A 14,034-nucleotide genomic window follows, 5' to 3' on the forward strand; every position below is an offset into this window, starting at 1 on the left:
ATACTTGTGTATTGATTAGAAGAAAGGCGTTGATGTTTATGATTAGGTACACATTGGTGCAATGACAGTGCTTTTTATTGCAAATGCGCTTGTTAAGTCACCTGTTTGGTGAAGTAGACTGTGATTCAATGATAAATTAACAGGCACCGCATCGATTATATGCAACGCAGGACAAGCTAGATAACTACACATGGTTGATGATATTACTAGTTTAACTAGTGATTATGTTAAGATTGATAGTTTTTTTTTTGTAAGATACGTTTAATGCTAGTTAGCACCTTGGCTCCTTGCTGCACTCGCATAACAGGTAGTCAGCCTGCCACGCAGTCTCCTCGTGGAGTGCAATGTAATCGGCCATGATCGGTGTCCAAAAATGCCGATTACCGATTGTTATGAAAACTTGAAATCGGCCCTAATTAATCGGCCATTCTGATTAATCGGTCGACCTCTAGTGCATACCTATATAACGAAGGTACATGATGTAATGATGCCACGTAAAATGTTGCGCTATACGTGCAACACAGCATGCCTAAACTAGCCAACAATGTCTACTGCGTGGATCGAGCTGTCAAGCAGTCATTTGAAAGAGTAACAAAATTTTAGCGAGTCAACTCAAAGGCGAAATCTATTTAAAGTTAAGATAATGGAATTCATTGCCCTTGACAATCAACCGTTCGCCGACTTGTCGAGCACCAGTTAACACTACCAAGTGCTCTATTTTTCAGATGTTGCTCTACCGGAGTTACAATGTAATAGCGTCAATGTTATTAGCTTCTTGACCTACATACTATGGAACGCCGTTTGGCGCACCTTCTGGGGTAGCTAACTTTAGCTTGGTACCTAGCTAGTACCAATACAACGCAGCCTGAAAACAATGACCAGTAGAAACTGCAGTCATTTTCATTATTCTTAGCAATGATTTAGGAATCCGTGTGAGAAAGTATTGTTTTTCGCCTATTGAAATTGAACTTCTTCAGTTCATGAAAATAAATAGCTAGCCAGCTTCTTAGCTTTGGGCAACAGGGTTAACTTTATAAGCAGCCAGCTAGCTTTATCGGCTCGACAGGACCGGGTTATGTGTTGTGAAGCTAGCAACAATAAGGATTACGCGCAATAGTGGAATTTGCGGTTTGCCTTAAAAATAAAAGCATGTCATTGACAGTGATGCAAATGAATACAAATAGTAGAATTATACTATTATTTTGAAGGCTAACAGCGAAGTCCGCTATTGTGGCTAGCTTCACATAGATGGATCCGACCACCATTTAATCAAATGAGAACGGTCTTATAAATTAGGGTTATTTTAGATGACACCGAGCTATATAGTTATCTAGCTAACTATAGCTACTGAAACAGATTATCGTTGAACATTGTTTGCATCCATGAGCTAGCTAGCTTTTTTTTATGACCAGCACTGTAGGTGCGCGAGACAACTTTACCAGCATCATAGCATACGTATCGATGAGTCGTTGTGACATATGAAATACGAGTGATAGTGTAATCAATGTGTAATAACTACGTAAAAAATGAATGAACACGTTAAATTATTATGTGACGTGCAGTCATATTCAGGCCCTGATTGGTCAACAAACTTATTTGACACATTAAATAGTTTTAAATAGTATATTTTTTGACACGCAAAGACCCAAATGGCGTTCCATAGAAATGGGGACATAGGTAAATACCAACAAAATAACTTTTTTGTGTGTGTGTCTGTGTGTGTAACCTTTTTATTTAACTAGGCAAGTCAGTCAAGAACAAATTCTAAGTTACAATGACAGCCTACCCCGGTCAAACCCGGACGACGCTGGGCCAATTGTGCGCCGCCCTATGGAACTTCCAATCACTGCCGGATGTGATACAGCCTGGATTCGAACCAGGGACTGTAGTGACGCCTCTTGCACTGAGATGCAGTGCCTTAGATCGCTGCTTGTGTGTAACTTTTTAACTGTACTAGAATGCTTAAAAGGCCACAGTAATTTTAAATATCGGTATCGTTTTCTTTGGCAAGGAAAATATCGGCATTAGCCAAAAATGTCATATCGGTGCATCACTACTCGTAATCTATTAATCATGGGTTTGTCTTTAGCTACTGCTTCTCCCTTAATCTGAGGTAGGCTATAGCAACAAGTGTTGGCGTCCGCTAACCCTGCCATTCAAAATGAAGTCTTAAGTCCTGTTACTCTAGCATCCAAAACTATGAGGAGTGCGCTGTAAAAGGTTATCCTTTTTCCCAATCTGTCTAAGATCTGGTGTCGCTGATGGCGGAGGGAAAACTTCTGAGGTTTTGAAAGGACCAGCTGGTGATGGGGAAGCCCATAGTCAACCTGGTGTTGGGATAGAGGTGTATTCACCACCTTGCTACCCTCTGCTACCTGGCAACATTCTCTCACCTGCCAACCTGCTGAGTCTGCCATTTGCCAACCTGTACGTCCACTCAGAGACAAGAGGCACGAGAGCAACCAATCAGCAAATTACAAACTTAAACACACCCAAGTGTTGTTGCTACCTGTTGCGTGGTGTCTGACCGGAGTCCAGGTTTGTGTGAGGGGGGGTGGTTATCCTGTATGTGTTTTGGCTAGGTAGTTCTTTGCTATGTTATTTTTGTTTGAGTTTTGATAGAACTCTTGAAATCAAGTCTTTCATCTGTCATTATTAATAACAGTACTAAATCTTCCGTGGACATACACACGTGTTTGATGCGACGACTAATGAGTAATTACCCTGTTCCAGTGCGTATTTTCTTTCGTCACTGATCATTTGGACAAATCACGATTTCACAGGTGCGCTCATCTTTAACATTTCAGAGAGGGGAGGGGACATTTGGCCCATTAACTTGCCTGTAACCTGCAAGGAGAGGGGGGTGGAGCTACAGCTCTGCTTCCCCTCCTCGTTCTAGTATCTTTTCTAGCTACTCTGCCCCCAGAACTTAATCGAGCATCTGATGCAATTTCGTGGGATTTTAGTTATGGATTTCCGAGATTACTAGGTAGTGGACCCTGTGTACCCTAACCTATTTGACAGCGGCAGTACATCTATAGAATTAAAATGTCCAAGTTAATTCAGTCCGTATGTGCGTACTCTTTCAGACAGTGCACTGGTTCACCCATTGTGCTGAAGGTGGTGTATGACCCAAGCTAAGCTGAAAGGACATGAGATGTTTTTCTGTCTTCCCCATCTGTTTACTGCGTGTCACACTGAAGAGGAGGCGGCGTGAAAGTGATACTGATGTCTTGTAGGTCATTATGCTGTTATTTTGGATGAGAGCTGTGTGAGAGCTGGAATCTGCATCTTCAGAACTAAATGTATTGAATCCACTGAAGCAGTACATGTACTAAAGGCCTAAGACATGTTAGGCCTGTTACTGTATAAAGTTAATGCAAAATCTATAGCCTCACTCCGAAGCACTTTTCTCTGAAATGGCATAGGCCTCCCTCTCCACTCTGTGTTTAACTTTGCAAAGCAGAGGTGAGTCACAGTAGTTCACACAGTCACAACCAGGATTGGCAGTTGGTTTTGTCCCAACATGTTGGGCCCTTCAGATGAAAACGACCACGCCTAACCTGGTGGGCGCAGAGTGTCACGCTTTAATGCTGAATGTCAAAGCGCCCTCGTATGCTTTTTCCATTTACATGTAGGTGTTTGAATTGATGCTGCCATGCAGCCTCACCACCGCAAAGTATTGCATTTGTTTTTGACAGTGTAACGTGATCAAGATCATCTGTTGTAATCAGACGTGTTGAAAGGTTTAGGCCTTGTCTCTTTCTATTGGGCATTAAGTACCAATGAAGAGACCAAGCAGCCTTGTATCTTTCTCTTAACCTAACTCCCTATGATTCATTTCCCTGACACAATCCTTCATCTTTTTCTTTCTTTCTCAGGCCCGGCTCTAGATCTCATCTGCCTCTTGACTGCAGCTGAAGCCTGTCGTCATGGCAGTATTTATTTTATTTATTTTTATTTCACCTTTATTTAACCAAGTAGGCTAGTTGAGAACAAGTTCATTTGCAACTGCGACCTGGCCAAGATAAAGCATAGCAGTTAGACACATACAACACAGAGTTACACATGGAATGAACAACACATACAGTCAATAATACAGTAGAAGAAAAAAAAAGTCTATATACAGTGAGTGCAAATGAGGTAACTTAAGGCAATAAATATGCCATGGTGGCGAAGTAATTACAATATAGCAATTAAACACTGGAATGGTAGACGTGCAGAAGATGAATGTGCAAAGGAGCAAGATAAATACAGTATGGGGATGAGGTAGGTACATAGCCCATCTGTAAACAGCCCATCTATGTACAGGTGCAGTGATCTGTGAACTGCTCTGACAGCTGGTGCTTAAAGCTAGTGAGGGAGATATGAGTCTCCAGCTTCAGAGATTTTTGCAGTTCGTTCCAGTTATTGGCAGCAGAGAACTGGAAGGAAAGACGACCAAAGGAGGAATTGGCTTTGGGGATGACCAGTGAGATATACCTGCTGGAGTGCGTGCTACGAGTGGGTGCTGCTATGGTGACCAGCGAGCTGAGATAAGGCGGGGCTTTACCTAGCAGAGACTTGTAGATGACCTGTAGCCAGTGGGTTTGGCGATGAGTATGAAGCGAGGGCCAACCAACGAGAGCGTACAGGTCGCAATGGTGGGTAGTGTATGGGGCTTTGGTGACAAAACGGATGGCACTGTGATGGACTGCAGTGAGGCCTCACTAACATGGCTAATATGTCTCTAAGCAATGTCCCCCCCAGGCAGGGGCACATACGGCCCTATACTCCATGGCTCCATATCACCTGTTGTCAATAGTGTTACCTCTCTGGGCTAGGTGGCTAATGCACAGATCACTGTGAGCCCGTGTGCCCTCCCTGCCTGTAGCCTCGCCGCAGTGCTTATGTTAGTCTTAGCCTCTGCTGCTGATTAGCACAATCCCAGAGCAGCAACAGTGGGGCCAGGCCTGGAGTGAAATTGCGTTGCTATGAACCACACCATATTAGAGATCTGCCAGAGGTGTGTTTACCTACGTTTTGAATTTGTCTTGGTATCAACATCAAGAGATGGCCTAGTTGAGTAGGCTATGTGTATGCGATCTGTATGCTTGATTTGAGATTGTGTGATCAAAAATAATGTGCCTTCAGTAGCGTATGCATCAGACGCATGTGTGCATCACCATTTCAAACAACTGAAGTCCATCCCTCTTGCAAGGTACCATCCCCAGGCCCACAGGGCAAACACAGCCCTTCATCTTTCTCATCAATTACCTTTGACCTACAACTACCATTCAAAAGTTTGGGGACACTTAGAAATGCCCTTGTTTTTGAAAGAAAAGCACATTTTTTGTTCATTAAAATAACATAAAATTGATCAGAAATACCGTGTAGACAATGTTAATGTTGTAAATTACTATTGTAGCTGGAAACGGCTGATTTTAAAAACATTTTTTTAATGGAATTTCTACATAGGCGTACAGAGGCCCATTGTCAGCAACCATCACTCCTGTGTTCCAATGGCACGTTGTTAGCTAATCCAAGATTATCATTTTAAAAGGCTAATTGATTATTAGAAAACCATTTTGCAATTATGTTAGCACAGCTGAAAACTGTTGTTGTTTAAAGAAGCAATAAAACTGGTCTTTAGACTAGTTGAGTATCTGGTGCATCAGCATTTATGGGTTTGATTACAAGCTCAAAATGGCCAGAAACAAAGACCTTTCTTCTGAAACTTGTCAGTCTATTCTTGTTCTGTGAAATGAAGGCTATTCCATGCGAGAAATTGCTAAGAAACTGAAGATCTCATACAACGCTGTGTACTACTCTCTTCACACAACAGCGCAAACTGTCTCTGACCAGAATAGAAAGCGTGGGAGGCCCCGGTGCACAACTGAGCAAGAGGACAAGTACATTAGTATCTAGTTTGAGAAACAGATGCCTCAACTGGCAGCTTCATTAAATAGTACCCGCAAAACACCAGTCTCAACGTCAACAGTGAAGAGGCGACTCCGGGATGCTGGCCTTCTAGGTAGATTTGCAAAGAAAAAGCCGTATCTCAGACTGGCCAATAAAAAGAAAAGATTAAGATGTTCTTTTGCCCAGACTCTGGACAGAGGAACTGCCTAGAAGGCCAGCATCCTGGAGTCGCCTTTTCACTGTTGACGTTGAGACTGGTATTTTGCGGGTACTATTTAATGAAGCTGCCATTTGTGTGTGTGTGTGTGTGTGTGTTTATCGTTCCTTGAAGCAGTGTTTCCCCTATATTCATTTAGCAGCGGTGCCGCCACTGAAAAAAATATATATTTCTGCCGAGATACGCTTTTAAGATCAGAGTGACAAGTTACAAGTTGCATATCTTCCTCAGATTTTCATCAGCTCGTCCGAGAACCTCCAAGGTAATTTGTAATCCTAGAAGTGTAGCCAACCCATTGAGAGGGAGAGGATTCTAGTGCTCAAGGGTCCGTTTTAGCATGGGCAGCGCTATTGAGGACATTCACCATTTTGAAGTAGTTCGCAGGGTGGGACTTCCTATGAGTAAAGGAAGTATCACATAAGGAACACATAATTCCATCCAGGTCATCAGGAGGGATCAGTCAATGAATTATACTTGTGAGAAAACATTCCATAACTGCAGGTGGCAGTAAATGTATACCTGTTCAAACAGCACACTTCAGGTGGCAATAAGCACCCTTTCACTTTGTTTACCAACTCATAGAAGTAGTAGAGGAAGAACATTTGACTACTTCAAAATGGAGATGGCCTCAATGGCGCTGCCCATGCTCTCACAGTTGCCATAATGGGACAAATACAATGTTGAGTCCTCTGACTATCTTTTAGCCAACCTTATAAATGTATGTAATAATTGTTAGCTAAGAGTTACGTTACGCTAGTTAAATTACTTTTTGGGTTAATATAGAATGGTCTGGTGATGTCATTGAGAGAAAATGAAACTGTCCTTGATTTTCAGATGAATTTTAAAGGAAGATAACATAATTACATGTTCATGTTTTTTGGAGTAGGATGTACAACAAAAAATCCTCCTTTTGAGTGAGTCTTAAGTTAATAAAGCAGCTGACTGAATGAGAGGCCTAGTCCATGGACATTTTGCTAGAAGTTCTCTATTGAAACGCGTCTATTGCCTGCCATATATTTCCTATATCGCTTTTCATATTCTTATAATACAGTGAACTGGATTACACTTTTTTCCACTTTCAATCTTTGTATCGCAGCGTTGAAGGGGTATTTGCTCAAAATTAAAACACAATCGTTTTCTCTCTGTCTGCTCCAGGCGAGGCTAAGATGGTGGACCGGCTGGCAAACAGCGAGGCCAACTCCAAGCGGATCCAGGTAGTCGAGGGCTGCTTCGGCACGGCGGGCCAGCCACTGGTCATACCGGGCCGCGTACTCATCGGTGAGGGTGTGCTCACCAAGCTGTGTCGCAAGAAGCCCAAGGCGCGCCAGTTCTTCCTGTTCAACGACATCCTGGTGTACGGCAACATTGTCATCCAGAAGAAGAAGTACAACAAGCAGCACATCATCCCGCTGGAGAGCGTCACCATCGACACGGTGGCTGACGAAGGCGACCTGCGGAACGGCTGGCTCATCAAGACACCCACCAAGTCCTTCGCTGTCTACGCCGCCACCGCTACCGAGAAGTCAGAGTGGATGAGCCACATCGGCAAGTGCGTGGGCGACCTGTTGGAGAAGAGCGGCAAGGCGCCGACTGGCGAGCACGCCGCCGTCTGGATACCAGACTCAGAGGCCACCCTCTGCATGCGCTGCCAGAAGATCAAGTTCACGCCCCTCAGCCGCCGCCACCACTGCCGCAAGTGCGGTTATGTGGTTTGTGGCCCGTGCTCTGACAAGAAGTTCCTGCTGCCCAGCCAGTCGTCCAAGCCGGTACGTGTGTGTGAGTTCTGTTACCTGCAGCTGGCCTCCGCAGGAGGGGGGATGGGCTTAGGCCCACGCTCGGACTCCTACAGCCGGTCAGGGTCAAAGTTCAACAACGTGTCGGACGACGAAGATGAGGAGGACAGCAGTGACTAAGGAAGGCCCTCCTGACAGCCATCCATCTTTCCCCTTTTAGTAATCAATTAGCAATATTCCACTAATAATTTTTTTATTTTTTTATCCCTCCACAGCTTAAAATTACCGTAGGAAGATTAATTCTTTGGACAGCAGTGTTATGAAGAAACATTCTCTTTTTTCTTCTAGCTGAAAAATGTTTTTTTTAATGATAATATAGTGAAATGCCTGATGGGAATTGTAGTAAGTTCGGTAAAAATATCCCTCACACTATTTGTAGTATGGCTGCTTCCTGTATGGCATGCTCCACAGTCCATCCTCTTTGTTCTCCATTAAACAGTGGACCTCACTACAGGAGCGAATGATGCTAGGAGTAATGTAGCACCTCTCATTATCCTCTCTGCTAATGTCATCCTCTCTTCTATTACATTCTTGATTTCATTTCCCCTTATAAAAATGTATTTTTTTAATATTTTTTTTACCAATGAACCTTAAGAGGTGTGTGTGTACATGCCTCAATGCTGATATTTCTGTGGGGAGAAGCGATTAGCATTCAGTCACACTTTACATAGTCTTACCTACCCCTTTTAAATATTTCAGGTAAAATACCTGTAGGTGCTTTTTTTCCTAGGTTTGTAACTGCTTCAGTATTTTCTAATACAAATAACCCCTCCTTAACTAACCTCTCAAGTGATTACAGTATCAAAGCCAGAAACGTAAACAGTCTGATCTGTTGTCTGTTGATTTGTCTTTTGTAGTTAGTTGCTTATGACAAATCTGCTAAAGCTTTATAATTGTATGGTGAAGCTCCTCTAGCTGTGTTTGTCTTAGCATACAGTGGAGTTTTTCTCCACAGCTTAGCTTGTAATGGCATGTATTTGAAATGCACATAGTCAATCATCCCAAAAATGGACCTCACACAGACCTTAATTTTCACACAGTGCCTTCTGAGAAAGTGAGTTGTCTGGGCAGGTCTGTTTTATTGAGGTATTGCATCAGAGTAGACCCTAGTACTGTAACTTCTGTTTTCAGGCTGTGTTCTGTCAGTATGACCCTAAGCTGAATAATGGCTGTAAGTTTGTGTGATCATTGTGTCTGTGTGTGTAGATGCGCTAGAAGGCTTTACTTCAGATATTTTTTACTAAATCAGAGAAGAAAACGTGCACCTAAAAATACAGTCATGCTTTATAAAGTACTGTCCAGTGTTGGAGATGGGTTTTGGTTCATCTAGAGTATTTGGCAAGTTTCTGACTGGAGTTTCCACTGAGTGCCTCGCGTGCTGTGAGAGCAGAAACTTGACCTGTGATAATCAGGAAATCAGCCCATTGTCTTACTGTGGTCTCCACAGTATGTGACTGCTTCCTAACCTGCCCTCAAAGTTCCAGGGTATCCTGACCTGTCAGAAAATAAAGCTGAACTGAACTTGCCTGACCACAGAGAATGGGATATCATTGCATAACGTACAGGAAGTGTCTACCATCGACTTCTCTCAGAGGAACCGAGACCATCCCTGCCCCCCCTTGTCCCTCTTCCAACTGAGCTTCCCTATAAGGTATGGCCAGTCTGTGTCAGCTGACATGTGAAAGGCTTGTTGGAGGACCAACAATGACCTACCCGCAACCACCATCACTTTTTCACGCTGTGAAGCGAACGTGAAATGCACTAACCATTTCAGGTTTTACCCTCTGGGCCAGACAGATCTAATTCACTTTGTCTAGGCATAGTTTATCTTCCTGTGTTTCCATGGGAATCCTGTCTCTCCTTTTAAAGATACTTGTTTTTACACTTAAGCAGTCAGGCTCACAGGTGGCATAGACTTGAACTAATTTGCAGTCTTTCAGTGTAATCTGGAACGTTTATCCTGAGAAGTGTGTTTGAGTGACAGAACTAACAAAAGGGATCATTTTTCTTTCCTTTTTTTAGCTTCTCTAAGAAGTAACTGTAGAACCCTATAAAAGTCAATCTCTTTGGCAAGCAATAAGACATGAGACGTCATACAGTGCTTCGATGTAAATCTCCTACCCCATTGTCTCTGATTATCAGGTTGTATTGTTGAAGAAGCAGATCACTCACTCTATTGAAGATTTATCATTACTCACTTAAGCAAGTTTTGCTGTTGATCCTACTTATAGATATTGGGCATATCTATGTTAACGCGAATCCTACCATAATCTGTAGTGTCCTTAATCAACACATTTGTTTTTCTTCTTTCACTTCATGAATATTTTGAAATGACTTTGTTTTAATCCTGTTGATTTTGTATATTTGTATAGTGTTTGGGGTTTGTTTTGTACAGTATACTATGTAGTTATACAAATGCCGCTGTTTCAGGTCTCTTGTGCTCGTCTCGTCTTCATGTATGGACCGGATTAAACACCAGCACTTTACTCTCTTTCTCTGGAGAGAGGTCGTAAACAAGAGCTACAGTGCCCCTGAGACCGTAGACTGACAGGACTGGATTTCCTGTATGATATCACCTCAGGAGAGTGAGCTAGGGGGACCTACACAACCTGAGATTTAACATTGTACACCCATTAAGCAGAAATGATGTCTGAACACAGAACTGAGGGAACAATGTGAGATTTCTGAAAGAGCATACCATACTGTTTTGAGTTTGTTTTCTTTGCCTGTTTATCTGGTGTGGTTTGTTAACCACTCAAGTCTCATGGAATTGAAGTTCTCTCGATTGCTATCGGGTGACGTTTTGTCTTCTCAGATTTAGATTTTTCTTGTCATTTAAATTCTCGTTTAAAACGTCTTTAAAGGGCTTAAACCTGAATGTAATACAGCATATCATCGTTAGATACTAATTTTCTCTGAATTGAAATGTATAAAATATAAATAACATATTGCCTAAAATCTGTCTTGTCTTCTTTGGCTTGTTGGGAAAAGTCCTCATGGCTTCAGAGGGGAATGACTATTTACCATGGCGTTTAGAGGGACCTTGCTAGGTGGTGGAGACTGTCTTCTCGGGGAGCTGAGAACTGACTGCTCCATGACCTCATAGGCTGCCTGATAGTCACATGGCCTGTAGTGCTCATAACAATCATGCCATAATCCAGCAGCCAAACTGCTCTCAGTGCAGTTTTCAAGCTCTGTCCAGTGATTCAATGAGAAGCCCCAAAAATTGTGAGAAAAGTTATTTTGTTTTCCTTGTGCATATCTTAACATTAATGATCAAGTCACTTTTAGTTATGTAGTAGAATTTAATTAGCCACTGCTTTCTTTTCCGAGCATCACAGAATTCCTTGTGGCTCTGCATTGTGCAGCTGTAACCAATTCTTTCACAATGTTGAGGAATTTTGGCAGGTTTAAAATAGCATTCAGAAATGCACCAAGCATTTTTTTAAATGTTTTATTCTGGAATATTTTACTGTCCCTCTCATCGCAGATACGGGTCTATCAAAACGTTCAGGTTGAAGTTGGTTAAATGCCCCCAAATCCCTCCGATACACCATCCAGCCCAAATCCCTCCGATACACCATCCAGCCCAAATCCCGCTCACTACAGCCCCTGGCTAATCTCCACTGTACACTTCCCATGGTAACCGCAGAGGGCTTCAGCCTGGCTCTTGCTGTGATTATGACCCCCGCTGTTGAACTTTGACCTCTGTCTGGGAGAAGTTTCAGTGCTATTGAGTTTTTACTGAGATATTTTTTTAATCCCATTGAGAAACTTGGCAGGTTTAGCATTTGTACGTTGATACTTGCGATTTTTGTGGTATTAATAGTTTGACTAATTTATCAGACCAGTACATACTTGTATAACTACCACATCTTGCTTAAGATTTTTCTTACTCAAATGATGTCAAGGATATTGACTGGGGTCAACCAAACCTAATGGTCCAAGCTGGGGGGATTCAGCCCCTACATGGCAACAAAAACTGTGTACAACATCTTCAGAAAAATAAGTATTGATTGCTTAAAACCTACGACATCAAGCTGAGGAAACAACCGACAATCAGACTGGGAGCCATCAGGACTGATGTCCATCCGGCCTCTAAAGACTGGCAGGTCGGCAACCAAAGACTCATGGGGTGGAGGAAGAGGAAAGCGGTATCGATTAAGCTAGCTGCCAGTGGCAGGTTAACACGCTACTAAGAAAGTAAGATGTACTTGCTCAGGTCAGGTTGGGGGTGTGATCGGCGGGGAAGCTAGACCACTTTGTGAACAACATGCAATAAATGCACAGACAACCGTTGAGTGGGGTGTTTGGTGTAGAAGTGAGAACTGCTTGTGTGTGTGACTGCTCTCTTACAGATGGGAGCGATGGCTGGTCCTGATGCTGTAACTTCAAAAGCTGCAGGGCGCTTCCTACTGGCAGATGCTTAAACTGGGTGCATGTAGGTAACTGCAGCAGTCTTCTACTAGGGACAGTGTTCATACTGAGAACAGAAACTGACATTACCACAGGAGGCTGGTGGGTATTAGGCAGTTTACACCACACATGCTATACATCCTCTTGCAGCGGTTCTGAACTCAGTACGGTTGGGATTCCTTCTCCTGGCGTTCTTCTTTTCTACTTTCTTTTTGACTGAGGGGTGCAACAAAATGCTATATTAACTCATTTTCATTTTCTGTCTGAGAGTACCTTATTCATACTACTTGTGATGAGAAACTGATTCAAATGGAGGTAGAAAAGCAGCTGTATGTCTTCCATGTTTCATTCTAGAAAGTCCCATTGTTTCACTCCACAGGTATTAATAACCTTACTGTTGTGTGTAACACCTGTGCTCAATTAGCCTGCCTTGTCTCTCCATGGTGGAGTCTTATGAACTACCCTGCATTGGGAAACAGAGGTGCATTGTTTGAATAGTGATGGCTGTTATATGAAATGCATGAACATACTTGAGGAAGTTGCCCGTTGGGTTCCCACAAAAGTCACTTCAATAATGTATGTCAAATACATTTCAAAAGACGAGGCCTAGAGAACAATTTTTTTAAATTAATACATTTTTTCCCCCACCTTTATTTAACCAGGTAGGCTAGTTGAGAACAAGTTCTCATTTACAACTGCGACCTAGCCAAGATAAAGAAAAGCAGTTCGACACATACAACAACACAGAGTTACACATGGAATGAACAAACATACAGTCAATAATACAGCAGAAAAAGTCTATATACAGTGTGTGCAAATGAGGTAAGATAATGCCAGGATCAGCAAGAGTGAAGCTGTTGCAGATAATTGGGGCACCATAATTTCTATAGAAATACAGTAAATCAAATTCAAAGTTAAACTTCCTCTTTCAAGGAGTTGCTCTGTCTCCGTCTAACAGATTACATTTGACTAAATGGATGTCTTGTTGACGAGTGCAAAGATGTGTGAAGCACACAAGCAACAATCACCCTTTTGCCCGTCCTTGTCAATTAGCTCCAGTGAGCAACAGTAACAAGACAACTAAAGAGAGAGAATCTTGACTTAGCTATTGTGCAGAAGAGAGACAGAATGTTCTCTTTGGCTAAGTGATCGTTTACGCTGGTCTTGTTCTGTGTCGAGTGGTCAGAATAACATCACAGCAACAGTTGGTGAAAGTGAGAATTGTTGTTGACCCAAAGTCCCTTCTTCAGAAGTTCTGTACAAACCCTACGTCATCTGAGTGTTAATCACCAACTTGCCATGTAATCCATGTGAGTCATTGTGGGTGCTTCCTGAGGTATGTGATCCGTAGTATAACGGTATATGGAGAGTTGTGAGGTAGTGGTGCGTGCTTCGTGATACACCAATCAGTATCATCATGGAGACCTGACCTACAGTATAGTACTGTAGGGACTCAAAAGGGTTGTGAACCTGTTCTGGAGCAGGATCCATTGGGTGGTGGGTTGCAGAGTTGTTACACAACCCTCCCCTATTGAAAAGCATGTCAACACTGACTCACTAACTAGTCCTTCATAGGACTTCAGGAGTGATGGTTGTCATGGTCACACTTCCACTTCTGCCACCAACGTAACAAAGCTTTGGCATCATGTATAATGACTATACAGTATTTTGGCCTTGTACAGTGTGTATAAAGGACACATTTTTGAC

The 14,034-nt window shown here is 42.6% G+C and overlaps 1 protein-coding gene across 2 annotated transcripts in view; it reads left to right on the plus strand.

Annotated features, from left to right (window-relative positions):
* Window positions 1-10,869, plus strand: part of LOC106581330 (pleckstrin homology domain-containing family F member 2) — a 29,800-nt gene extending 18,931 nt beyond the window's left edge. For both annotated transcript variants that reach the window (XM_014163331.3, XM_014163322.3), the window contains one exon: window positions 7,274-10,869. In XM_014163331.3, coding sequence (XP_014018806.1) covers window positions 7,285-8,031 — 747 coding nt within the window. In that variant the 5' untranslated portion in view covers window positions 7,274-7,284 and the 3' untranslated portion in view covers window positions 8,032-10,869. The remainder of the gene's footprint in view (window positions 1-7,273) is intronic.
* Window positions 10,870-14,034: the final 3,165 nt, after the last annotated feature.

The sequence above is a fragment of the Salmo salar genome, chromosome 02 (assembly GCF_965601325.2).
Source record: "Salmo salar chromosome 02, fSalSal1, whole genome shotgun sequence".
Lineage (NCBI taxonomy): Eukaryota > Metazoa > Chordata > Actinopteri > Salmoniformes > Salmonidae > Salmo > Salmo salar.